A 27633-nucleotide genomic window follows, 5' to 3' on the forward strand; every position below is an offset into this window, starting at 1 on the left:
TTTACTAATTCAATAGTTATAATCTTATCAAACCATCGTAGTATACATCGTGAAGTCAAATTTAAAAGGATAAATTATCAATACATCTACAACTGCTTCGCCCAAAAGGAAATACACAGATTGAGAACAACGAGACTTCTGTATTGTACACATTATATAATGGGAACATGTGGATTTACAGTAAACACATAATATTATATAAGTGCAATATTTTAAATTCTTAACTTTATCAGTGCATCTTATTTATTTCATAATTTCGAAAAGATGGGAATTAATTGTGTGCAATGTCCGTACATGGAATCTTGCAGGTAATAAATTATTTTGAATTAAATCGAAACAACCATACCACTGATATACGGCTTTGACAATTTTATCAGTATTTTTAAGGGAAAAGTACAACTAAATATCTCCGCTCGTCTGCATTCTTAAACTGGGCTTTGCAAATAGGAATTCTTATGATTCCCCCTTTATTTCTCAAATCACCTAGTGTTTACCACGCAGAAACCAGTAAGATAATCTAAAGATATTAAAACAAGTGGCAAAAAGACTTAAATACACAAAACACTCATGTCACTTTCTTAACTTTAAATTGCCTGTAATTCAAATCAACGTTTTAAGTTTTTTTTTTGGCTCATATAAAATATCAAATTATGTTATTACAGCTGCTTACGTTATTTATAATTAAATATTATAAATTCTACAAAAGAAATATGACAAAAATCGTCACATACATACATGATGTCAATAATAATTATTATACCTATCAAATTACATCTACAATAATTATCAATATTCATCTAAGATTATAATATAATAAAAAGTTATTACCATTTAATAATATAAGCTCTCGTTTTCAATTTCAAAATACTGATGTGGATTTTTTTCATACTCCGATATGGCAAACACTTCCAACATTCATTCCTAGTTACTTCTATCAATGAATAGAATCCAGAATATTTAAATGCACACTACAATGTCATCCAATTAACTTAATTCCCCTCGGGCATCCCATGAAATTATCAGTCTAAACATTTCACCTAACAGATATTAGAGTAAGTCATAATGAAACTAACGTAACATAATGCTATTACGTATTCACTAAGAAAGATTGATTAAAGAAAACATGAATTTCACTTTCTCACCCGCGCCCTCTACGGATTTGTGCACTTTATACAATTGTCCGCGATACGGTCATCGTTAAAAGGGAATGAGGTTTTACTGAGTAAGAAAAAAATCCATGTTCTATTAAAAAAAGTTTAATATTTCTTTCTACATTCAATCAAATAAAGTTATCTAAGTTACTAAAATATGTTAAAAAAAATTATGGTATAAAAATAAAAAAAACAAAAAACAACTAACAACCATTAAACTGTCGAAACATGTTCTGCAACACATAGAAATTCTTCAATAAAAAAATCATAATTAAACATCCTTCAAAATAAAGGGATTCAAAATTTAATTTAAAAACATTAGATTCGTACTTCGTCATACAAATGGAATAATTTATAATATTTGTTGTGAATAGATTAAAAATGAAGTAATGAAGCTTACCATCCTAGATAAAATAAAAAGTTTGAAATGGAACAAGTAATGTTCAACTATCACAAAATAAAACTATGAAAGAGTCAAATGGATTGTTTGGGATAGTTGTTGGATAGATGGGACTTAGAGGTCCGTGTCGTACCAGGCGGCCACTTGGTTGTTGTCGGAAGGGGGTTCCGGGAAGGAGAGCTCGCCGCCTCCTGCGTCGTCGGCAACCTCCATGTCCATCCCAAACGCTCCGCCGATCTCCAACCCTTGCATGGAATCTATGGGTATCTGCTCATAGCCTGCCGTCAGAAAAACACTAGTTAATTTCACATATAAAAGAGTTGATACAAACAAATCCTGATTACTACTGTCCTATAATGAAGAATTTTATTTTCAAGCCAAATTATTATAATAAAACTACCAGAAAACAGATAACCCCACTCGAGCAATAGTGATTTTTAGGAATTATGTAAAATGAATAGTAAATTTAAAGATTTTAATTTTTTTTTAATATAACCTAAAATTATGAGACGAACGGTGAAATATATGGGAGGATTCATTGGCTTTAAACTGCAGTAAGTAGTTCAAATATTTCCGTATTTATATTAATTTAATCAAATGGCGGAATTGAAAACTAAACACCCGGAAATCTCCATCACTTAAGTGGATAATAAAAGCGATAATAATATTCAGCTAAAGATTTGCTGCAATCTTTAGCAAAAACATTTGTAATACACTAGAACCCCGTTAATTCAAACCCTGATAATTCTAAAAAACGCGTAATTCGAAATTTTCGCCAAAAAAATATCCAAAGAATTTTTTTTCATACAAAATGGTTTTTTAATTTGAAATTTGTTAATTCGTAATTCGAAATTTATTTTTGTCCGCCCACGAAAATTTGTACGCGTAATCGTAAAAATTCGATTTTTGCGAAAATAAATCATAAAATTTGTTAATCTGATCTAAATGCGCTGAATACCATACCTGAATTGATTCCATTTGTTAAGATCACATTACAATCACATAAGTTGACTAGAAATTCACAGCTGTACAAACCTTTAGAGGTTTACTTGCCTATCGATATTTCGTTGTTGCGCTTGCAACACCAGCTACGTGCAGACATTTTAGAAAAACATGTTTTACACCAATTTTTTTAAAATAAATCAAGGAATCGGGCCCAATCCCGAAATATGTACATATTCTCATACAAACGTTGTTTGCAGACACATTTCAATAATAAAAAAACTGGAAAGTTTTTGCTTCCCCTGTAAAATTTGGTAAAACTCATATACCCGGTCTTGCAAGCGCAACGACGATTTCCAACAATTTCGAGGTTAATTTCGACATAATTAAGAGAGAAATGATTTGAGATTTTCACAGCCAAAAGTGTTACAGTGATGTAATATGTAATTACACATCTGCCTTGATGATGGACACTGCAATACTGTCCGAAACGTTGGCTAATGAAGGAGGTAGCGCAACACGGCATAATACCCCAAAAACAAATCACTATAATAATTAATAAAGACTTTTTTAAAGCTAAAAAAAGGTTTTAAAACCAAGTAAAATACATTTTATAGTAGTGTGACTGTCAATGAATTGAAAAAAATCGCAATGCCAAATCACCCATACTCTTTTCTGTGAACTTGACAAAACGTACACAAGAAGAATTAGAACAGGTTAAGTAACATAACATAATAAAATGAGACAACGAAGAAAACAATTTTAGTCAAGACCCATATAGACCGTGCATCTATAAAAATCTAGAGAAATTAACTTCAAAACTTTAAAGTTAGCGCCTGCTAGTAATTTATAAATTTGCACATTTAGCAAAGCCCATTGAAATTATACACCATACAACATTATTAAAAAGCAATCCACATCACCTGGCTTTTTAGTGATACATTGGTCCCTGGTTAAGCTGCATGAAAAGATTAGAATGGGAACATGTTAAGAATCAAATACCAACCACCAGATTAGTACATTCTATTCTACAATAATTATATGTTAATTCTATGCCACACCACTAGAAGAGTACATAACAACAATTTTCACCATTGTGTTTTCAATATTGTGCAAAAACAACAAATCTGAAACCGATTTCATATTAAAAAATGAATACTTTAATTTGCAGAAATAATAATTATTGCATTACAACATTATCCATAATTGGAGATAGTAATTATTAATTAATAATTAAAGTTTTAAAAAATCACATTGTTAGTTTTATAAAATTATGAAATATTTGTGAAAATTTAGGTTCGGAACAACATCAAAAGCACATAAATTAGTACGCAAGATGTGGCATATGAAATAGATTTAAGAAGCCTATTAATATCTATGTTAGTATAATTAATATGTAATGATGTATTATTGTGGTTATTCCTTTCAATAATATGGTAAATGATAAATAATGTGCTAATGAAATTGTCTAAACACTCTAACCACAACTATGTTCGGTGAACTAATATAATTTACATCTAAGTTGTAATGATATCAGGATGAGCCGGGTGAATGAAAGCACTAAAAAAAAAACTGTGTGAGGAAATCTTTTTCGAAAAATCGAAAAGTTTTTGCTACGGACTAGAATAAAATTCACATTAAACATTGAAATGGTAACAAGTCTAGTATAATAAAATATGTACATGGGTAAAATGCTAAAAATCATAAAGTAAATCTGCCTTCCATAGGTGTCCCCAAGTGGTTCGCTACTTAGCAGGGGTGCCCGGATTCATGGGGTGATGTTTGTCCAGGGGCTCTATCCCTGAATCGAGGGCGCTCGTAATCGCCGTCGAAAGTACGTACGTTGGTCGTCGTTGCTATTCCCGAAATTGGTCGAAGGTACATACTTCGACGCCAAACGTCAAAAGTCATTCCACACAACAACTACTGGGTATAACCAGTAGAAACAGGGCAGCGATTGGTAGGTTGTTGGCGTTTCTATGTAATTAGCTGTCAAAATCTAGTCTAGCTGTCAATTTTTGTTTTACCGTGCGAATTCCGCAAATGTAAAAGTGGGTGAAAATTTCCCACTTACTAAGTCTTTATCGGAGCTTACAAGCTCAATTAAGAGTTGCTTTTGGCAATTTGTAATACATATGTCCCGCAGCCATTTCTGTTTTGAATAACGAATAACTGTTGTCTGTTTGACAGTCACACCATAGAAATCCCAAAAACATCAGGAACATAGACAATATTCACAGGAGTGCCAATATAATCATCTCTTCTACCAACTTCGACCGTTCAACGCTCAAGAATACGTAAAATTGAAACATTCGAAAAAGTTAGTCGCGACGACTAGTAGTTTTTCACTCGAAGACGGCGCATATGAAAACGATTGATCGTTTAACTCCAGAATCGCAGGCCTGGTCTTAGCGGCGGACGCGTCTGACCACAAACAGATTGAAGGAGGCTCTTTTGCTTCTCCAGCCAGACTCTCTCAACCCATCGCCTTGCACAGCAGTGGGAGGGATGAATTCATACAACCGCCACTCCTGAACACAGTGTCCCGCAGATATCTACCAACTTCTCATAACTTTTCAGTCCCAGAACTTCCTCTCCTTCCTTTCCTTAAAAATACCCTCCACATACATCCCCAAAGATGATATGAATGTAACTGGATATTGAATATTTTTTCAGACACAGAAATCATTTGTACACACGACAGGTGTATGAACAAAGATGATGCATAGCATGTTAAGATTATTGTTTTGCAGTTCCTTCACAATATTTCTAATCAATTTGAAATCCGAAGTACTATTTTATTACAAAAAATGAATGGACCATGACACAAACGGGATTGCTGTCTTTATGGTTTCATATCATCGGATTCTGGAAGAAAATTTTTGCTTGTTTGAGAACTATCTAACCATCACGTCCGCAGGGGTAGGCAGAGAGGATGGACTGCATCCGTGGTCGAGGGGTAAGGCTCTCAACTAGCAAGCCAAAGGTCAAGGGTTCCAATCCCGGCGTGCATAAGTAAATTGTATTTGATGAATTTGTATTATTTCACAATTTATTAATTAAAATTAATATATAGTATACTTGTGGCACGTACCGTGAAAGATACTCTCAGAATCGCCCTGGTGTAAGACCAACATTCAGAATTGAAACGTTGCTTGAAATGGCTTTGGCCGTGTTTGGTGATCAGATCTGGATATCCAGGTACTCCCCCACCTTCCTCTTCCCCATCTCCTTACCATTCCCACTACCTTTAGCCTCACAACATACTCCAATCGGGGATGCCATGGTCTCAGTATCTACAGGCGGTTGGGACTCTTGTGCGGTATTCATATTTAAAAAAAAAAAAAAACCCGTTCTTGGCACACACTCCTTATTTCATTCATACATAGTCTCATACATACCGTTCTGTTATTCTGACTCTTGACCTGGCTCGACTCAAGTATTTGGTTCACTTGATCGAACTGTGACTTGCTCGGGCATCCCCGACTTATTCTACCATTCATTCACATTCGCATCACATATTCTCCTTAAACTCCTTTCTTCGTTCATTCGCTCTACTTGCCCTAACCATCTAAGCGTCTTTTTCTAAATCTTACTCACTGCGCCTTACTTGATCCTAGCATTTTTCACAAATCTCGACATTTCTCACACTCATGGTTTTACCACATGCCGTTATGATAATATGTAAACACAATGTTAGTTAACTAAAGACACTGAATAAGATTGAAAATCATAGATAATGATATTTTCATCACAAAGGCTTTCGATCAAGAAAAATAAACCACTCTGGCGACAATAGAACGTCACCTGATATGAAAAATATATATGTTAAAAGCAAAGAAACAGTACATAATTAAAATGAGTTAAAGCTTGCTAAGATTTCAATGATCAATGCGAACACTAATGTGAAGTAAAGAACAGTTCAACCACAACCACCCCAATAGTAGTGTAATATTAGTGTTAGGGATGTTACATGAGGTTGTTTGTTTGAGGGGAGGAAGCGTGAAGATTAACAACAAAGAGCGGTGCACGGCATCTGCGTGCATCGTGAGACATTACCTTGCTGGTGGAACGGTTGGCGTGATCCGTACAGACCTTCGTAACCCTGTTCAGGTCCCAGCATATCCTAGTTTGTAAAACAGGTGAAATAATACTAAACCAACAAAACACAAAAACACACTCCTCTAACGACCAACAACAAAATACTATGTGAAATTAAATGTTTAAGTGTGATTTAAGATTCAGAAAATAACGCCAGTGAACTAACTGATTAAAGCTCGTTCATGCTCCATGGTTTTACGATCAAACATGTCTCAACGTGTGTAGCATCCCGCTCAATGCGATTTCACTCGATTCGATGCGAAAAACATTTAAGAGCCCTAATTCTTGCTCGATGTTCAACAGAAATTTACGATTTGACAGAGCGTCTTGCATGGTATATCTATGACGTCTTGTGTAGAGTTTGGACGCAACTTGCTTTAAAGTCAACAAGTTCGATCGAGCCACACCGTCAAGCATGAACATACGTGTGTAGCTACCTTCAGATTGTAAAATTTTTATCCGCTTTTCACCGCTCTCAAAACGTATAAAAATAAAAAATCCAAGCTATTAAATTTTTTTTTTAATGAAATTGATTAGCTTGGGTAATCTTTAAGATTTATGGCCATTTCATGCATCTATCCCATCACATTTTGCACATTTTGACACAATGTATGTGCTTTACTGAAACTTCATGGATCGCATCTGCAACATCCGCATACGGGGATAGCCACCGATGGATCGCATTTGCAATAGCCGCGTAGATTAGGTCAAAGCTAAGCAAACCTGTGTTTGATGGCAAACAGGATGGGGAAGCAAGTATTAAGCATTTATTTATTTATCTATATTATTTCACAGGGATGTATCGATTCATGGTAATGTGTTGTATATACTGTGAAGCATTTTTGCAAATTGTGAAAAAGCAAAATAAAAAATATGTATTTAGCTCGGTTATTTGACAGTGGAATGTTAAATCACACCTAAACAAGGTTGGTATTTAGCTCTCATATAATTTTGTAGTTTCAAAATGTATTGCTAATATCAAATTCTTTTACCGTAATTATTAGAGAAATAAATATCATACCAATTTCATAATGAATTCAGAGCAAAAATATAAAGAAACACATGGATGACAGAATTAAAAAAAATATATATTGATGTACTTTATGTGTACGTTTAAAGTGAAGGAAAACAATCATTATTCACGCAGTCAAAAGTTTCTTTACATATAAAAATTTTTGCAGTCTTTTAAATGTTTAATTTGCAAATGGAATGAATAATATACAAATGAATAATGAGAGGTGAATCAGTTGCATTCAACTCTGAAAGTTTTTAGATCGCAGAGCATTACAGAGTTTGGGTGAGGATAATTTGGGTTTCTATCACGTGAATACGCAAACCACAGCAATAGCCACGACTCAAGCCTTTGTAACCACGACATCAAAATGATCTAAAATGGAAACGATGACGTTTTTAACCACAAAAATTATATAAATTTAAACCCATAACAACTATCAACCACGATGAGAGCATTGTGCCGACGGTACAGTGCACTATTTGTCGTGTATTCCTATATACTTCTTTATTCATTAACATATGTACGCAGTTAATAAAAACATACATATTTACAAACAAATTATACTAGTGCCATTAGGATATTTTCGAAAAATTGGCAGATTTCCAGTGGTTGTAATTAAAAACAGCTAAATAAGAAAAATAAATTATATTGTAAAGTATGGATAAACAAAGTAATGGAACCATGTTTCTTTTTCTGTCAAAGATTAAGAATTGGCTTTAGTCATGTTTAGTGATAACATCTGAATAATAAAGTACCACCCAAGCTTCATCTCCAACCCCTCACCACTTCCTTTTGTCTCGCAATATTCTACATTGGCTGTGGGCAATTGGGATTCTTCCCCAATAATTAAAGAATGTGTAAAAACAGTAACAATAGCATGATCCAAACGATTCTCTCTCTGTATTACTCTGCCATCGAAACAATAAAAATAATGAACATTTCCAATTGGAAATAAAATTTACCTGTAGATCAGGCGCCATGGGGAGGTCGTTGGCCCACATGTGCTGGTCCTCGCGGAAGAGTGAGTTGGTGAGCTCCATGCTGAGGCGCTTCTTGTAGTCGTGCGGTTTGTCCTCGGACATGCGGAACAGCACAGCGGCGGCATACGTGGCCACGCCCTCGTTGCGGGAGTGCAGAAGCTCAGTTAGAGGAGTGGTTGCTCCCTCTTGCTCAATTAGTTCAGCGCCTTCCTTGTCGGCGGCCAGTTCGCAGAGCACGCCGGCGGCAACGCGCTATTGATATGATACAATTGTTGAGGATGTTGACAGACTGATTTTCATCATTTGAAACTGGAGTTATCGTCACCATACAGATACAATTGAGTAACAATTTACATAGTAGTGCGATTTAAAGGTATTGGGGTTCTTCAACCTTTTCTTGCCAATGCTGTCAACTCGAGGGCTTAAAGTCAAACAATGTTATCAACAAAAAGACATAACTATTATTATTCTGCTGAAGCGCTCGTATTTAATTTCACAATAAGTTTAACAATAATTGAGTTAATATAAATTTTAAAATATGTTTATCCTTTCCTCTCTCCTAATAAGAATGTTTTTTTTTTTTTGTAGATATGTTGTTTGACTTGAAGTCCTTGATACCGATTTGACAGCTGTAATTATTTCAATATGTCTGTAAGTATACTTAACAGAGAGTTCACATTTTCTGCAATATACAATAATAAAAAGATAGTTACCTGAATATTCTCAATCTCATTGAAGAGCAGCTGGACAAAGATGGGCACAACATTCTGCTGGCGTATCAACGCACGGTTGTGCGATTCCCGTGCGAGGATGTGCAGAGCGCCCACGGCTCCCTCCACTATCTCTTCCATACGGACGCCATCTGCGTAGGCCCCGCCCGCCCCTCCGGTCACGGAACCCCCTCCGCTCGATACGGACGTGCGCTGGATATTAAAGGGTGATTAGTGTTGCTGATTTGTTTTATGGCGGATGGTGCATAAATAGCTAACATTCATTCAAATATACTAACCATCTTGCGTTAAGTCACATGAATGCAGAAAAACTATCTTAAGGCACAAGCAAGACAAATTAGTTTTTATGCAAAATCGTCTTCTTTCTTTAGGTAACTGATATTATTGTGCAGAAATCTGAATTTGAATAATGACAATACATATTTCTACCAAATGACATGACAATTTTGACACAAAGCTAAAGAAGACTTCTCCACAAAATTTGCTCTAATGTTTGCACAAAAAATTGCTCCACAATTGTGCGAGCAATTTTAGCACTTAGTTTCGCCGTATTTGGTGACCGAATCTGAATAGTCGGGTACTTTCATACCTTCCTCTTTCGCATTTTCTCCACCTTTCTACTACCTTGAGCCTCACAACAAATCCAATTGAGGATGCCATAGTCTCACTAGCTCACTGGATGTTTGGGAGCAGTTGAGATTCTTGTCCAGTATTCGTATTATTTTTAAACAAAAAAGTTTTGAGCATCTTGAATGTACACTAATAATTTGAATGTTTCATTCAGCCCAACAGCCCAGCGCTCTATCTCACTTACACTTGCCTGACATTGTAGATCTCCGTCCCATTTGAATTTCCTTAAACACATTTTTGTATTGGAAATTTAAGCCCCGATTGGGCAAATATTTGGATCACCAAACACATCCACAGGGCATTTTTTATGTGCTTATTTATTCAATAGTTATAGGCTATTTGCTAAAGCCATATAAATTATGATTGATATTGACATCAATGCTAATAATGTGAACTATCATAGCCCGCAGCAATGCAATAGTTTATAAACAAACTATTGCCTTAAATAAGTTTGATAGTAAAATGAGATTCAGTCACGTACGGGAACTGTAATAGCACATATTATATGAGTCAGCTGCAGAGAGAAGAATAAACTAATAAAATAATCAAAAAAAACACTCTCATGAACAGTAGAGGAGATTCAGTTACAGATGTACAAACTTATCTGTGTAGAGTTAACTTGGTGCAGCTACAAAATCTGTTATTACCTTTATTAATTATTTAATATTATATTAATTATTAATTGCATAAATAATGAATAAAGGTAATATGAATGCGCATTCATCCATTCATCCCTTTTGCGTCAACCTAATCTGCAGTGCGTAATAAAGGGACAGTCAGTACCCTGCCGGTTACCCTTTGCGTGTCCTGGAAGGCGCGCATGAGCAGGCGCACCAGGTGGTGGATGGCGCCGTGTTCGCGCAGAGGTGCGTGATTGGCGGGACACAGCGCCAGGTTGCGGATGAGGCCGATCACGGCCTTCACCAGTGGCCAGCGGGACGGCGGGTGGAGCAGCTTCACAATCACCTGGTAATTTAATTAAGTACATATTAGTATTGTTTACACTACATCAAAAAGCCTGTCAATAATGTTCACACTATGAAATTAATTCATGTAATTGTGTACAGTAGAACCCCGTTAATTCGAACCCCGATAATTCGAAAAAACGCATAATTCGAAATTTTTGCCAAAAAAATATCCACAGAAATTTGTTTTTCATACAAATTGTGTTTTAATTCGAAATTCGTAATTTGAAATTTATTTTTTACGCGCATGAAAATTTGTTTGTATAATTCGAAACAATTCGATATTTACGAAAATAAATCATAAAATTTCGTAAATCTGAATCTAAAAAACAGCCGAGACGGTGACCGTGACCTCGTTAATTCGAAATCCACGGGACATCAAAAATCAAATTTCGAATTAACAAATTCCCACGTAATTCGAAATTTTATGAAAAAAAAAAAATAAAAAATACGCCGAAAATCGATTTTCTCGGCCGCCTCTTCAAATCTGGGTGGTATTTTAGGAATAAATTCGTATTAATACCATTTATTTCTTTATTTTTGCGGCCAATTACCATAGCGGCCGGCCCATTAAATTCAGATATTCGCAATAAATTCGAAAAAATGTTATATATTTACGCGTAAATCGAGATTTCGCGGCCGGGTTTCATCGCGGCCGACTCTTTAAATTCAGATATTTGGTGTAAACTCGTAAAACTACGACATATATCCGCGAAAAACGTATTTTCTCGGCCCTTCAAACTCGGATATTCCAAATTAATTTGAAAAAATACGACATTCCAGTGTAAATCGATTCAGATTTACAAAATAATAATACTAATTAGGACGATTGTTTACTCTGTTTTTTTAATCATGGCAATCCGTATACTAGTGATGGAAATAAATCGATTTTTGTAAAATCTCGCGCGTTTACGTGAAAAGACGTTCTAATGTCTTGACCGCTATTATCATATTTACGTCTTTTGACGTTCTAATGTTCTGAGTGGTTAAGTTGTAATATTTTTCACCTAAGTTCCTGACATTGTCAAGTTGTTTATATGCATTACACAACTATTGTCTATGTCTATGAGCTCACCGTTGTTATTTCTGAAGATCAGATATTATTGAAAATTGTAGATAATCAAAACACTGTAACAATCGAATGATGTATAAAAATAATTGCTATTGATACGCTTATCAAGCTAATGATTCAATGTCCTCTACGAGATACTAATGGTCTCTTTCCACCACTAAAACTGAAAAATCGCTTATGCTGGGTTCTAACTAAATAGATTCACAAATCTACAAAACTACGACATATATCCGCGTAAATCGTATTTTCTCGGCCCTTCAAACTCGGATATTCGAAATAAATTTGAAAAAGTACTACATTCCAGTGTAAATCGATTCAGATTTACAAAATAATAATACTAATTAGGACGATGTATAACCACGTAAAAATACATTTTTCGGCGTTTTACCGCCACGGCTGACTTTTAGATTCAGATTTACGAAATATTATGATTTATTTTCGCAAAAAATCTATATTTTTCGAATTACACGAACAAATTTTCGTGCGCGGACAAAAATAAATTTCGAATTACGAATTAACGAATTTCGAATCAAAAAACCATTTTGTATGAAAAAAATTTTCTGCAGAAATTTTTTTGGCGAAAATTTCGAATTACGCGTTTTTTCGAATTATCGGGGTTCGAATTAACGGGGTTCTACTGTATCTGCTAATTTGATACATTTGCAGTCTTGTCTTAAATTTGAAGTGGCTGGAAAATTTAATTCAGCAGGGTTGTTGTGAGCCTAAAGGGTGGATTGCCCAGAAGATAGATTAAACCCTTATACAACAGTTTCTTTACAATCTCCCAGCCACGGAAAGGCTTGCGTCATAAATTCAGAATCCTGCATACGAGAAGACTAAGCAGTACAATACTTTCCATTCAGGATCGAACAACCTATAAACAATTATTATACATCTTCAAAATTTGGTTGCTAATGTATGTAGATAAGTTATTTTGCCAATGTATTGGTCTCACATTATCATGTAATTACTGGATAGCTTACCTGCAAACCGTAATTGAGACGCACTCCGTTCTGAGCCATCTCAGACTCAACGTGACGCGATGTAAGGTGACGCAGTGCGCACACGGCTGGCTCGGTGATCTCCTCACGATCCCCAGCATTCACAATAGTGCGCACAAGTGCGTCGACACCTCCAACCTAAAAACAAACATCATTAGTTTACAAAGTGTAATTGCAGTTCCAATAAAACTACCGTAGGACTCCTTACAATTCTACGTTTTAATATTTTTTTTGGTTAACCACTTGGAAGTATTCTATTTCATTTCCATCTCAAATTTAACCAGTTTTGACGATAAGCGATGTTGATAAAAGCTCTTTATCCACTCGAGCGATAACTACCCAAATTTAGGTAGGTGATTTTTATGAATGGAAATGAATTATAAATTTAGATTATAGTAAAATTTTTTATAAAACCTAAAAATATGGGATTAACGGTAAAATCTAGGTGGACTCATTATCATTCACCGGTTCAGTGCCAGTCACTCTCACAGGCGAACCAATCATATGTAATTTTAATGGTAACAAAAGCTCCTGGCAGCGAATGTGTTAATCTCATGTTTCCATATTAATATTTGGATACATATATGATACTAAGTAAATGGAATGGCCGAATCGAAACCCGAACACCTGGAAATCTCCATAATTCGAGTGGTTATACATATATTAATTAACCTGATCTCTGCTGTTGCCACATATTATCGAGGGCTTAAAGACAAATTTATCTACAAAAAAACATACAAATCATTCTAGCTAGGCCTGACAGTGAAATAAAATTTAAGAAATGTACAAATAATTCAAGGGCTTAAAGTCAAACAACATTATCTACAAAAAGACGTACATACCAATAAATTAGTATTGGAATGTTTTTTTTGTAGATAATGTTGTTTGACTAAACCCTCGAATTATAGATGTTTTTTGTAGATAACCTTATTTGAAGTGAAGACTTAGAATTCCGTTTGTACATTTTTGTAGATGACATTCTTTGCCCTCGATATGTGATCCATGAAGTTTCTTCAAAATACAAACATTATGTAAAAACGTGCAGCATGATGGAATACCATGTGTTGAAAAAGCCAGTTGTAAAGGTTAAATTTCTGTCCCTACAGAATCCATTTCTTATCTCTTCTCACACACTTTTTGCACATTATGATCACTCCCCTTGATAATTTTTCTTAGCTCTTGATAAACGATCTGTCAGCTCACCTGGCAAACGGTGACTTTGTTCCTCTGGTTGTTGCATGTCAGATTGGACAGGATTCCTGCGGCGCATGTGACGATGTTCACATCGGTGGAGGCGAGAACCTGCACCAGGCTCTGTAGGAGACCTTCCAAACCATCAACCTAACAAACGGGAAAAGAAATGCGTTAGAAAAAGTTCTATAAATCAGTCAGTTTGTTTTCAATTATTCCAGAAATAATAAAAATAGATATCTACAATTAATATATACTTTAGCGTTTTATGCTGTATGAATTCCAAAAAGTTTTTTTTTTGCATTTTGGATACTACACAATCCATACTGATCAACTTACTGATTCTATCTGAAAACTTACCTTCCAACTTACATATAGTTTTTTTTTTTTTACAAATGTCAATTTTACAGTTTAAATAATTTTAAAAATTTGCATTCAAAGCCCGCCAAAATGATTTCAATGTAAATCAAAATCAACTAATCCCAATCAAAATATTTAGAAATATTTGTGGCCGACCGACACGCGAGGTAGCGATGTAAGTTCTGTCAAAACCCGCCGACCAATCACAGGGTGTTTAAAGAATTTGAAAATTTCTCTTAGGATTTTAAATGATGAGTTAATAATTCTATGTTTATATAATAAAACTTATATAATCAGAATCAGCATTCATTGATCCATATGAATACATGTTTTTTAAGTTGTAATATTTTTCACTTAAGTTCCTGACATTGCCAAGTTGTTTATATGCATTACACAACTATTGTCTATGTCTATGAGCCCACCATTGTTATTTCTAAAGATCAGATATTATTTAAAATTGTAGATAATCAAAACACTGTAACAATCGAATTATGTATAAAAATAATTGCTATTGATACGCTTATCAAGCTAATGATTCAATGTCCTCTACGAGATACTAATGGTCGCTTTACACCGCTAAAACTGAACAATCGCTTATGCTGGGTTCTAACTATATACATTTAACTGTATTCACAAATCTACATAAATTAAATGCAATGTTTGTTTGTGTGTATAAATTCATTTTGATTCAACTGATTTTGCTAAAAATTCCAAAGTTTGTTCTTATTAGTTGCAGGAGTGTTTAGAGAGTGGTGTGAATAGTACAAGAAGTCGGGGACCTCTGAGAAAGACATTAGCAATAGCGTAGCATTGCCGGGTTTGTGTATGTGATAAAAAAGGATAGATCAAATTAATTAAATTTGATAGCATTTGTGGTGTCTACTGGACTCAAACAAGATTTCCGCTATGCGTAATTTCTACTTAATTTAAATGAGGTCTCGCTCAGCTTTGATTGTTAAAACCAAGCCTAAATCTTTCAAAATTGTACATATGAATTGTCAACATTTCAAATGTTTAACACTTCAGGCTAACTTGTTCATTTTGGGACAACTCAAATTGTCACATAGAAATCTTTGTATCTCCTTTACTGTGATGGCGAGAAATACGATCTAAACAGTGTTAGAAAAAGAAAATAAAACGCTTTATATTGAAATCGCAACAAAGGTTCCGACCGCAATTTGAAAAAAAAAATACAGTGTGTGGCAAGCCTACGCACGACGGAAGTGAAACTTTTAGTATTCTTCCCTCTCTCTTTTCATTTCATATGATTATTATTCAGAATGCTGTACATTATAGTTTTAAAAAGCATAAATTTATTTATAGGCGTGTTGTTAACAAATGAACGTTTAGCTAGATTCCTAATATTGACATATTTATAAGTAGCATGTGATAAAAAAAAATAAAAAGTTATAAAAATATGGGATTCGAACCCGTGTCCTGCATAACGAGTGTCGAACGCTCTGCCTCTAGACCGCGAGGAGAGGTATCTCGCGCGACGAGAATCGCGTATACAACGTGTTCTCCTCAATTGACTTGTCCCGCGTAAATTTTCGTTTTCAAACACGGCAAATGAATAATATCACATAACGTCTGGTTAACGCTTTATATAGGGTCGAATGGAAGATATATCGGGAGTGTGAAGTCATATCTGTCGTTTTTCAAAATATTTCCGTATATTTGTCCGTTTTGAAAAAGATCTATCGTGTTTTAACAGTCTCATACCCGTATGGAGTCTGAATTTGAAAAACATTTCTAAATTTTGAAAAACTCACTTACGGCTGTGTTTTTTACTAAAAAAACTTGTCACGCACGTCTGCGAGGGTAATTAGTCGCGTTATCAGCCTTGATTAGTAATTTTAATGATTCAAAATAAAAATAATTAATCAAAATACCGAGCGACTCTACGGGCTCGATTTGTAAGCTATATTTCGACCAAAATATCATATAGGTACCGACCGTTACTTCTAGCCAATTACTCGAGTGAACACCTGCCGGTCTAAAGTCTCACTAAATGGATTTAGACATTTCGGGAGACTCTCGGTTAAAATTAACAAATTTATGTAATTTTTTACTACATTATTACAAATCATGTAGATATCTTCTTATATGTATGCCTGAGAAAGTCGCAGCACGAGAGCATTTTATCACTTTTCCTCGTATTAAAAAAATCACAATAAGAAAAAAAAATTAGTTAAAGTGGGGATCGAACCTCGGTTCTTCACGACGACAGTCGGGCGCTCTGCCTCTAGACCGCGAAGCTGAGTTTGGAGAGTGACCTAAACTAGGTATATAATATAAGCTAGGCTCCTATAGCGAAATAATCACGGTTTTTCGTGACGGTCATGAGTTGGTTTTACTCCGGTCCTCGAAAATGCATAACGCGCGTAGAGAAGTTTCACTTCAAAAAACTTATAAGACTTTGTGAATTTGTAATTCATTATTTTTATATGAAACGATAAAACAGTGATTTACGTTTATTATTAATAAAATAAGTATGTTTTTGTATATTTTTTCACTATCAGTAATTTTAGATACAAAAAATGAAAAGTGAGCCATTTCATAAAATATAGGATTACATATTCTAATAATAATATTTCAAAGCATATATCATCATCTTTCAAAAACAGTTTTTGGATATATTCAGAAACATTCCATTTAATTAGATTTTATCGTAAAGTGACAAACTCCAACCTTCTGACAGAATAGGCATGAATCCTGAGGAGTTTCTCAAAATAATCAATAATTTGGAAATATTTTTTTTATTTTTATAGTGAATACCTCACAAGAGTCCCAACTGCTCCCGTCTGGAGCCAGTGAGACTATGGCATCCCCAATTGGGGGATGTTGTGAGGCTGAAGGTAAGTGGGGAAGGGAAAGAGGAAGGTGGGGAAGTACCTGGCTATTCAGATCTAGTCACTAAACACGGCTAAAGCCATTTGGAGCAACGTTTCAATTCTGAATGGTGGTCTTACACCAGGGCGATATTGGTAGTATCTTCCACTCTGGAACGTGCCGCAAATATACTATATTTATTATTTTAATTAATTTAATTAATTAATTGTGAAATAACACAAATTAATCAAATAAAATTTATTTGCGCACGCCGGGTTCGAACCCGCGACCTTCGGAATGGCAGTCCAATGCGTTACCACTGGACTATGCCGGCCGTCACATATATTTATGATCAACGCCCATCACTATTTACGGTCTGTAGAATCAGTAAGTTGAATCGCATATTTTCTGTTATTGATGTTAGTTATTTAGGTCAAAAACATTAGAATAGTCATTTTAAAAGTGCGTGCAATTAGGAATTAGTGAAATTGTTAATAACCAAAACCTTGAGGTGTTAGTGGAAGCATTAAATATAAATGTTATAGAGAAGCATATTATACATATTGGGTGAGTATTAAAAAGTTTTGCAAAATACGTATTAAAGTTTTTAAATAATTATGAGAGAGATTAGTTTTACAAAAGCCCATTTTGCGACTGTTATGGATATTTTTGAGAGAAAGAAACCAAATAATTTGGCATCTCATGAAAATCATAGAAGGCATGCTGTTAGATGATATAAAATAATATTGTATCACTATAAGCGATATAATACAGAAGACAGTGGTTAGAGGCTGTTGCGGCAGGCCCATAGACCAAGCGATATTCTGATGGTGACTTACCCGTGACATTAACTGGTATAACTGGCGTTACGGTATCTTGTGGAGGGTAGGAACGATTGTGCAGCGTTAAAATGATAACAATAAAAATGTAACCTACTACCTTGGTTCCGGCATCAGACAAGTTACGCAGGGTCCAGAGGCAGTTCTGCACCAGGCGGCCACTGGGGTTGCCCAGATGCATGGCCAGGGCCTGCATGCCGCCCGCCTCCACGATGGCGGGTTTATTGGATGAGCACACCGACAGAACCTGGAACCAGATAGATTCATGAATATACATACATAAAGCAAAACCTTTTTGAAGATTATCAGGCGTATTATAATACAGAATATCAGACTCAATTACCGTTAAACTTATTGTGAAATTAGATATGAGGGCATCAGCAGAATGCTGAATGTTCATTAAATAATAATAATAAAACCATTAAGGAGGGGTTGTTTCGGAAACGGTTGTTTGAACAATTCATCAAATTTCAACATTCATTTTCGGGTTCCGTGAAAGTCTGGTTTTATTTAAGTTCTGTTATATCATTATAGGCTAGTTGCTTGAAAGAACTGAAATAAAAACAGAACTTGAAAAAATCTTTCACATAACTTGAAAATGAATGTTGAAATTTTATGAATTGTTCAAATTCTCCGAAACAACCCGTTTTTGCTGTGAATATATATTATTGAAGTGGGTTTACCTTAAATACAGAAAATGAACCTTTAACCTCTTGAAATAGGGGAACTATGTGAATTGTTTCATGTGTTTGTTTTTTAAACTCATTTATTTAATGTCTTTATTATTTATCCCCAGGATATGTATACTTATCCACGGAGAATGAAAATGGGTAAAAAATATTTAACGTGAATACTGCACATTCCCAATTGCTCTCAACCCTCTGGATCCAGTGTGATCCAATCAGGGTACTTGTGAGGCTGAAGGTGGTGGGGGAGGAGTTGAGGAAGAGTAAGGTGGGGAAGCTGGCTTTTCAGATCTGGCTGTCAAACATGGCTAAAGCCATTTTAAGCTGTTTCAATTCTGGATGGTGGTCTTACACCAGGAAGATACTGAGAGTATCTTCCACTCTAAAATGTTATATAACATCTAATGTTTCATAATTTCATCCTGCCGCATGTCTTACCTTCAGCACACGAGATGTAGTCCACAGCAACTTCTCATAATCGTAAGAGCGCATGATGCGCACAAGCTCGATGGGTCCCTGAGAAGCCAGGATGATCAGCTTCGACTCTTGGTTACCGTAGGCCAGGATCTGCAGGCAGTCAGTCACGATGGCCAGGAACTTCACATTGTTACGCTGCAACAGAGCAACCATCTTCTGGAGCCCTCCAGCGAGACGGACAGCCATCTTGGAGCCGTCCTGATGAAGAAGGAGATTGTGCAGTGTCGTGATGGCGTAGAAGAGCACAGATTCCACTGGCGAGCTCAGAAGCTTGACCAGAGCAGGGATTCCTCCACTCTTGAAAATGGCCAGCAGACCCTGGCGATGGTGGGAGAGGTTGTGCAGGGTTCCGACGGCTCCCTTGGTGGTCTCGAGGTCGTTGCTGTTGGAGATGGCGCGCACGAGGGCGGCAACCATCTGCGGAGAGTTCATGATGGCGTGGCGTGAGGCCTCCTTCTTGGAGAGCTGATGCACCATCATGGCGGCCTGGGACACCACCACTTGGTCCTCGTCATTCAGCAACTTGATCAACTCAGGAATAGCCCTGGAATTCAAAGAATAACATTGCAATTAGAGATGACTAAGAAAAATGTTAACAGATTCAGTTGTATTTGCTAAAAGAAAGAAAACATTGCACAATATTTCGGGGGTTAAGTTAAAATGTGGTGAAAGGTAGTTGGTATATATGAACAGGCATTTTTTTTTCTTGTATTAATCAAAGACAATTGGCATATTATGGCAAGTTTGCAAAACGTCTTGAGCCTTACGTTAAAACTTTTTTTATTTTTTCAAACCTTCACGCGGTCTTATGTACAGTTTGCGTAAGTAGAAAGCTGACATAATACTTTCCCATTTTATTGATATTTCACAAATCGACATCCTGTGGCCGATTCTATATGTATCTAAATTCCAATATCGTTTATTCTTAAGTTAACGAAAGTTTGTTCTCGAAAGCGCGCTTGTTTAAATAGCGTAAGTGTTTGATTTATTTGAATGTACCAGTGTAATAGAATTATCTATCTATTTAACATAGTTTTCAACTCATGCGAATTAAAAAATAATGTGTTTTTACCATTTTTTCCAAACACAAAGTGTGAATTCTCCGCATCATTTCTCTTATTGTGAAATAAGCTATCTACGTGTAAAATAATATATTGAACTAACAAAGCAAGAATCGAGATTATTCTTATTAATAATTGTAGACAGTGAATGTATATTTCTAGTGTATTACCAGTTCTTCGTGGTAAATGTATTAAATATCCAAATTTAGTGCATTCAAGTTTGACAGATAGCAAACCCAATTTCTTTAATAGATTTTCATATAAAACTTTTGAACAGCTGTCAGTGATTAATTGCGTCTTCTAATATTTATTTGAATCTGTGATTATCAATTAGGCCATAGACAACATACAGAAATAAAAAATATCCAATGTTGACCTGAATAAGTAAGTACCTCGCACTGCAATTTCAAAGGAACTAATGCGCAGAATTTGCGCATTTATAAAATTAACATTTTAATAATTACTTTATAAATCAGTAATTTAATATTACGTTATAACATGAGAGGATTCATTGACTATGTAGCACTATAATCAGTATATTAAAAAAGGGGGGTATGATTTTTTTATGTGGGTGGGAAATTTACAAATGGAACGTTGAAACATCACGCTAGCTCGTCTCGTTTTTCAAATATTAAAACGATCACTCGAGTGGTTATCAAGCATCAAATATGTTTTACCACTACCAATTTTAATTCAAGTCTGAAAGGGTTAAGAACAGCCATTCAAGATAACCAAAATAATGGCTAAGCAGTAAAAGACACAAACAATAGTTGACAAGGTAAGATTCAACAAGAGTCTATGACGGATAAGGCGCAAAAGTTTTTACCGTGTGGCAAGATCGGCATCATCCTGGTAGTTGATCAGGTTGACCACGGCATGCTTGAGCATCTGGCTGGGCTCAGCGAGGCGCTGCACAGCTGTGGGCTGAGCAGGGTCGAACTGGGTGGACGGGATCTCAATGCCCTCCTCCAGGGTCTCTGGGAACATGGCTGCACGCACGCGCTGGGAGCGTGTCTGGGATAACTGTTGATTCATGTCTGGAATTAAAATAATAATTGCGTTAATACTATCTCATCTTAACTGCTTGAATAATTCGGTATTGAAGTTCGAGAACACTTTAAAAAAAAACCAATGACATTAGTCGTACGTTGACCACCGAAGAGCGCACATTGAAATAACCAGACCATGTAGTAAGGTAACGGTGCACATCGCAGTTCATTTTGGGACTTTTCTGAACAGGGTCTGAAAGTTGGTTCAAATCGCCTACAAATCGGGTGAAGTAAGTAAAGTGAAGTAAGGTGAGGTGAGTAAATTATGACATATTTGTAAAAATGTCTAACTAAATATTGCAACAAAATATTCGATTTTCGAAGAACACCTGAATTCTTGTTTACTCAATTTGGGATTTGCAGTTAAGGTTTTCGTGCAGCCAGCAATTTACGTGCCATTGTAAAAGGGACTACTTAGCAGACTTGACTTTTATTTTTGAAGACCGATAGGATAATGCAAGTTGCCTGTATACTGTCAGATTAATTTATTGGCAAACCACTTAAAAGAGAGGTGGTCACGCCACCTCTCCGCTCTCCGCAGCTTGGTTTGTTCTCCTTTCCCTCATAGGCAGGTCTATTATTTCGTATGTCTATAATAACCATAAATAGAAAAATTTCAAGGTAAAATTTAACTGACAGGAGGTACAACATAAAAGAAGATAATGATAAAAATTCCTAACACTATCAAATATGAATGTATAAAGGCTGTCAAATGTGAATGTATAAAGGCTGTCAAATGTGAATGTATAAAGGCTGACAAATGTGAATGTATAAAGGCTGTCAAATGTGAATGTATAAAGGCTGACAAATGTGAATTTATAAAGGCTGTCAAATGTGAATGTATAAAGGCTGTCAAATGTGAATGTATAAAGGCTGTCAAATGTGAATGTATAAAGGCTGTCAAATGTGAATGTATAAAGGCTGTCAAATGTGAATGTATAAAGGCTGTCAAATGTGAATGTATAAAGACTGTCAAAAAGACTGTTAAACGCTAATAAAAAAAAATTGTATTTTTTCAACGTGACTTGGTCAAAAAAATTATGATGGAAAAGTTAGTGTCAAGTCCAGTTGAAGATAAATTAATGTATGTAATAATTACATTAATTATCAATAAAATGTTAAATAATTATCGTCAAAATAAAAAGAATGCATGTTAATTTCTGTGTCAACATGACATTTGATGAAGAATAACATCAGCAGCTGTAGAAAGAATATTTTTTTTCTAAACAGAAGAGATTTGCAACAGAGTGACATCTGTCACAATATTATGACAGCGGACATGTTAATTAACATGTTTTAATGAAAAATAATAATTTGCATACACACACAACAAATAATCATTCACCGATAATTCGGTTCCGAGATAGCTTTTCACACAATTTTTGATGAGGGCTGAGTTTTGAAACCAATATTAAAGTTCTAATATTCAGCCTCTGTGTTTTAATTGTGTTCGCAAATCTCGGAAAGCAGTCGATAGATTTAGATGAAAATTTCAAAGTTTGTACTTATTAGTGCCAGGAGTGTTTAGAGAAGTTTGAACGGTGGAAGAAGTCGGGGACGCCCGAGAAAGACATTAGCAATAGTAAAGCATTGCGGGGTCCACTGGTTTTAAATTAAACAAATAGCATACTTTAATCATGTTTTAGTGAACCTAACCTAACTTATCGGGTTATATCAACGCATGAAATCTTTAGATGTTAAATACATATTTTTATTCCTACATTTTTTTGTAACATAGAAAATGTAACAGTTGCGGTTGTATACATTTGTCATATAAAAGAACATTCCATTTAAAACATTCTTTTAGAGGAAAGTTTAAAAAGGCAAAAACTGCAACATTTATCTATATCTCGCTTCAAGAAATAAGAGTGCAAGCCAGATAAAGTCCAGGAGCACAGATATCTGTATTAGGGTAAAAATCAGGTAAGAATATGATAATGTACTCACCATCAACCTGGTCCTGTGTGAAGCCCTGAGTGAAGCCCTGGTCCAGGTCGAACATGAGCTGGTCCCCCTCCATCTCGTCGTCCTCCTTGCCGGAGAGGGAGGGCACCTGGGTGGCGGCTCCAGAGTTGATGCCGGAGTCGCCCAGGTAGGCACCCTGCTGCCAGAGGAGGGTCTGCTCCTTGCTGGAGGCCATCGGAACCTCTGGCCCGGGGTAGTTATTGTGGGACACTATGCAAAAAAAAAAAAAAAACAATTCTTCAATTTCATGCATAACAATGTCTAAATGTTACCTGTGAAATATAATCAGATTTAACTCAACTTGAATTTCACTTTTAAAAATAGCTTGCAAAAGAAAGCCAAGTATGCACATTTCAAATACAGAATTAAAATATATCCTAGGTAGGTACTTAATCGCTTTAAAACATTTTCTTTAAATTTTTATGCTTTTCCAAGTTCCACTTTCAAAAATTGCCTGTAAAAGAAAGCCATGTGTGCCCATTTCAAATACAGAATTAAAATATATCCTAGGTAGGTACTTAATGACTTTAAAACATTTTCTTTAAATTTTTATGCTTTTCAAAGTTCCAATTTTACAAATGGCCTGCAAAAGTAAACTACTATGTGCAGGCCTTTGACTATATAAATGTCTAGATTGAGCGTTCGAGCGACGAAACGCCAAAAAAAATATCAGCCAACTGTTGGCTGATAAGCTCGTTCAGTCCGCTCAGTTGTGAAACTATCGCTGTGCGGTAAACACGTGTTGTGTGACATTTGAAAATGACGATTTGCGCTATAACAGTGTGCAGAAATTACAAAGGACGATTGAAAATAACTAAAAATGTTACCTATCATAGGTAAGTTACCTTTTCAAAGCCATATAATAACCATTTAGTTAAAGAAACAATTCAGTTTTAATAGTGTAATTTAGTCTTGACAACGCCATATTTTGACGCATTGTTTACAGGGTTGCCTGTTCTTCAAATTAAAATACCCACATAAGGTAAAAATTGCAAGGCGCAAATGACGCCGTTCTATTTATAAAGAACATTAACTTTAAATTCAGTAAATTTAAATGACTCTTTAAGAAATATAAGAATCTAGTAAATAAAAAAATTTCCCATGAGTGCGTTGTTAATTTTAAAATAGGTTTTAATAATTACCCAAAGTAAACTATATATAATAATATTATAAATGTGAAAGTTTGTCTTTGTGTTTAAGTGTTTGTAAATTCTTCGCGTTGACACTATATTTAAAAGAGTTATGAATTCGAAATTTGTTTATCTATTAAAATTACAAAAAAAATGTGACAGGTTTGTTTGGTGAAGTATCAAGTAAACTTTTAATTTTATTCATGCATATTTTACAGAATACCTAATGATCCTATATATTTTTAGGTAGGTATAGATTTACCTGGTTGTGGGCCACCTTCTTTAATTGATGATGATAAAAATTTAAATTTAGACACAGCGATACCTGCCGGCCATTTGGCAGCGTCTAGGAATGTATCTTTCTTATTTTCCGTATTTCTTGTTTATTTGTTAAAAATAATCAAATAAAAATAAATCTCTTTTAACAATGATTTTCTTTTCATTTATATCATTATATTTATGTAGAAAACTATCTTTCTTAAATGTATTCAAAATTAAACGAATTATAGGTCCCGCAAAATCGAAACATATTTTTTCCCAACTTTTTTGGGAAATACTAGGGAGCTGGTATCACTCAATACGCCTACAGTGACGTTAAGCGCTTACGTCAACGATATAAGTTGCGTGTACTTGTGTGCGTGACACGCATACAAGTATTTCAAATCTGGCCTGTTCTTTCTGTCGGAATAACAGTGCGACACTCCATCTAGACATTTATATAATCAAAGGTGCAGGCATATTTCAAATGAGTTGTGGCAACGCAAAACCCGCTCAGGAAATTTCTGCCAATTTTGATACATTTACAAAAGTACTTGAAGTAAATTGAAAATAAATATGAAATTAATATTTTTCGCTAAATATTTAAAGAATAATGTATAATTATGTTGATATTTAGCATAAAAGGTATATTCTTTACGTGTTCAAGGTGTTCCAAATAATTTTTCGTGACTATCCCCAGAAGTTCGATAAATACCAGAGCGGGTTTTGCAACTCCACAATTCAAATATAGAATTAAAATATTATTTACGTAACAAATATCATATACTATTCCCATTGAGAGATTGTATGTTACGCCATTGTTCTAGTATTTTCTGTCTTATTCGTTTTCACACAAGACGTGTTAAGAGGACGATCGTAGATGACGTACATACAAGCTCTCGCTGGAACTAGTATAGACTGGTTCTGAATGACTCAGATTTGAAAAGATTCTATTTAAATTTTTCTTACCACTGCCATCTCATTTTCTCACCACTAATCCTATCAATTACAACAACTTTCAATAAGTTCACTTCGTGCGTATACAAAGGAAATAATGTTTTTAATTGGCACTGCCAGTTTAGAAAGGTGATGAAAGTTTATTGTTGAGTTAGATGACCTTATAACACAAAGCAGAAAATCGGTTTCCTAAAGCAGCAAAATCTCTCAAATGGTGAGTTCTGGCATAAGGAAAATTGCACAGATTTTTTTGTAAGGAATTTCAAGACCGTTGCTACAATTTTCAGCTCGCATCGTATTTTCGATTGCGCACTTTGAAATATCATTTATCTGTCAAAATCAAGACAAAATAAAATTTGTCTTGTTCATAGCGAGAGCCTGAGTAGACAACTAATTTGGTATTGCACAAAATAATTATTTAAGTCACTTTTGCCATTTAACGGGAAGAGTGGTTGAGAGGGCATTGAACTCTACTTGTTTAAGGTTCGAAGGGGAATAGCAGGCAATTTGACATTTGACATGAAATGGTGCAAAAAAAAATAGGGTTCAATTCTCAAATCTATAATTTAACAATTCAAAAAGACAGCCAGAAAATAAATGAATGTGTACTTTAAATAATATTGTTTCATTAAATTATTAATTGGTTCCCACACTCAGTTCATTCATAACATTAGTAAAATGGAGTAGGTAGTTTAAATTGCTCAATTTGCAGCTTAAATTCAACAATGGAAATACCAACTAATTCTGAGCATATTTTAACACAGCTATTAGTATCAAGTACATTAAATTATTTATCATACTTCCCATTGCTACATCAGTGGCTTATCTTTTATTCCAAGTAACCCATCTTATCTGTCTAGGTATTTGCCCTTTTATTAAATGTGTACCAAGCAGTTTATACTGCCTAAAAATAATAGTGATAATTTTTACAAGAGTGATATCATAAATTAATATACTTTTTAGATAAACATCTACCATGAAATCGAGAGGCTAGGTACATAAGTATTGTGTGAGAATGGTTTCTTATGGGTGTGTATTGTTGGAAATGTTTTTATTTATAGATGGTTATTTTTACATTTCACACCCTAAGAAGAAGTAAGAGGCTGCCATCAATAATCCATAGTGAATTAGAACAAGAAAAAGGCTGCGATTGGAATGTTGTGAGAAATTCCGGGAACTGTTCGGAGTTTTACCTCAATGTGACTCATTATAATGAGGTACCTATAAAAAACGTACATATTTTTAATAGGGATTAGTGTTACTTACTTGTCCGGTTTTGAGAGGGGGGCAGCTGATAACTCATAGCTGCTTAGGAAGCTGTATACAGCACCTGAAATAGGAGAAAAAAATCTAGATGAGTACACCTCAGCTACGAAAAGTATACACGCAAAACTGGCAACGCTGTATAGTTGCATAGAACAAGTGCATCTACATTTTTTAACAAACAGGTGCACCACTAACTTGATTAGAACCACTTTGGACGATTGAACAGTTTTAAAACAACCCTATCAAGTCACGCATCACAAAAACGTAGTAATTCTGAATACACAATCATGTTTTCACAACAAAACAGCTTCCATGACAGTCTAGTGTGCGTCCATTGACACCACACCCGTCGGAAGCGATTTAGGCTATTTTCAGACAAAAATCAAACATAAATCTCGGTTTTTAACAATATACCTCACCTCCAAGTAAATTTTATTTATCTCCAATCAAATTTAAACAATTAATCGATTTCGAAAACGGTATCCACCCGCAACACTCCGCAGCAATACAGAATGGCGGCGCAAGTGTTGCCACGTTAAATTGGTGAAATCTTACGTTGACTGAATTACGGGTT

The 27633-nt window shown here is 35.1% G+C and overlaps 1 protein-coding gene across 6 annotated transcripts; it reads right to left on the bottom strand.

Moving 5' to 3' along the window:
* arm (armadillo) lies at positions 1 to 27590 on the bottom strand. 6 transcript variants are annotated; one of them, XM_089634853.1, is made up of 14 exons: positions 27479 to 27590; positions 27060 to 27123; positions 23431 to 23658; positions 21261 to 21471; positions 19335 to 19917; positions 18308 to 18457; positions 14192 to 14329; positions 12971 to 13126; positions 10734 to 10916; positions 9303 to 9512; positions 8572 to 8841; positions 6553 to 6619; positions 3417 to 3451; positions 1694 to 1829 (listed from the first exon to the last, which is right to left on the bottom strand). In XM_089634853.1, exons 2-13 carry the CDS (start codon positions 27094 to 27096, stop codon positions 3447 to 3449), a joined length of 2238 nt encoding a protein of 745 aa, XP_089490979.1. In that variant the 5' UTR covers positions 27097 to 27123; positions 27479 to 27590; the 3' UTR covers positions 1694 to 1829; positions 3417 to 3446. The 6 variants fall into 6 exon arrangements, with proteins under 6 accessions (XP_089490978.1, XP_089490976.1, XP_089490977.1 ...); XM_089634852.1 differs by lacking the exon at positions 3417 to 3451 and having other exon boundaries at positions 1 to 1829; positions 10746 to 10916; positions 18311 to 18457; XM_089634850.1 differs by lacking the exon at positions 3417 to 3451 and having other exon boundaries at positions 1 to 1829; positions 18311 to 18457.
* Between the last annotated feature and the right edge of the window lie 43 nt (positions 27591 to 27633).

Source organism: Hesperophylax consimilis, chromosome 8, assembly GCF_061612785.1.
Source record: "Hesperophylax consimilis isolate HC1 chromosome 8, BYU_Hcon_1.0, whole genome shotgun sequence".
Lineage (NCBI taxonomy): Eukaryota > Metazoa > Arthropoda > Insecta > Trichoptera > Limnephilidae > Hesperophylax > Hesperophylax consimilis.

Excerpts from the sequence above, each read along its gene's own strand:
- arm (XM_089634849.1), bottom strand. The coding sequence starts at position 27,096 with ATGAGTTATCAGCTGCCCCCCTCTCAAAACCGGACAA. Across the intron at positions 9,513-10,733 it reads CGCAAAGGGTAACCGGCAGG|CGCACGTCCGTATCGAGCGG; the intron begins GTACTGACTGTC and ends TTTAATATCCAG. Across the intron at positions 6,620-8,571 it reads CCATGGCGCCTGATCTACAG|GATATGCTGGGACCTGAACA; the intron begins GTAAATTTTATT and ends TTTACAAACTAG.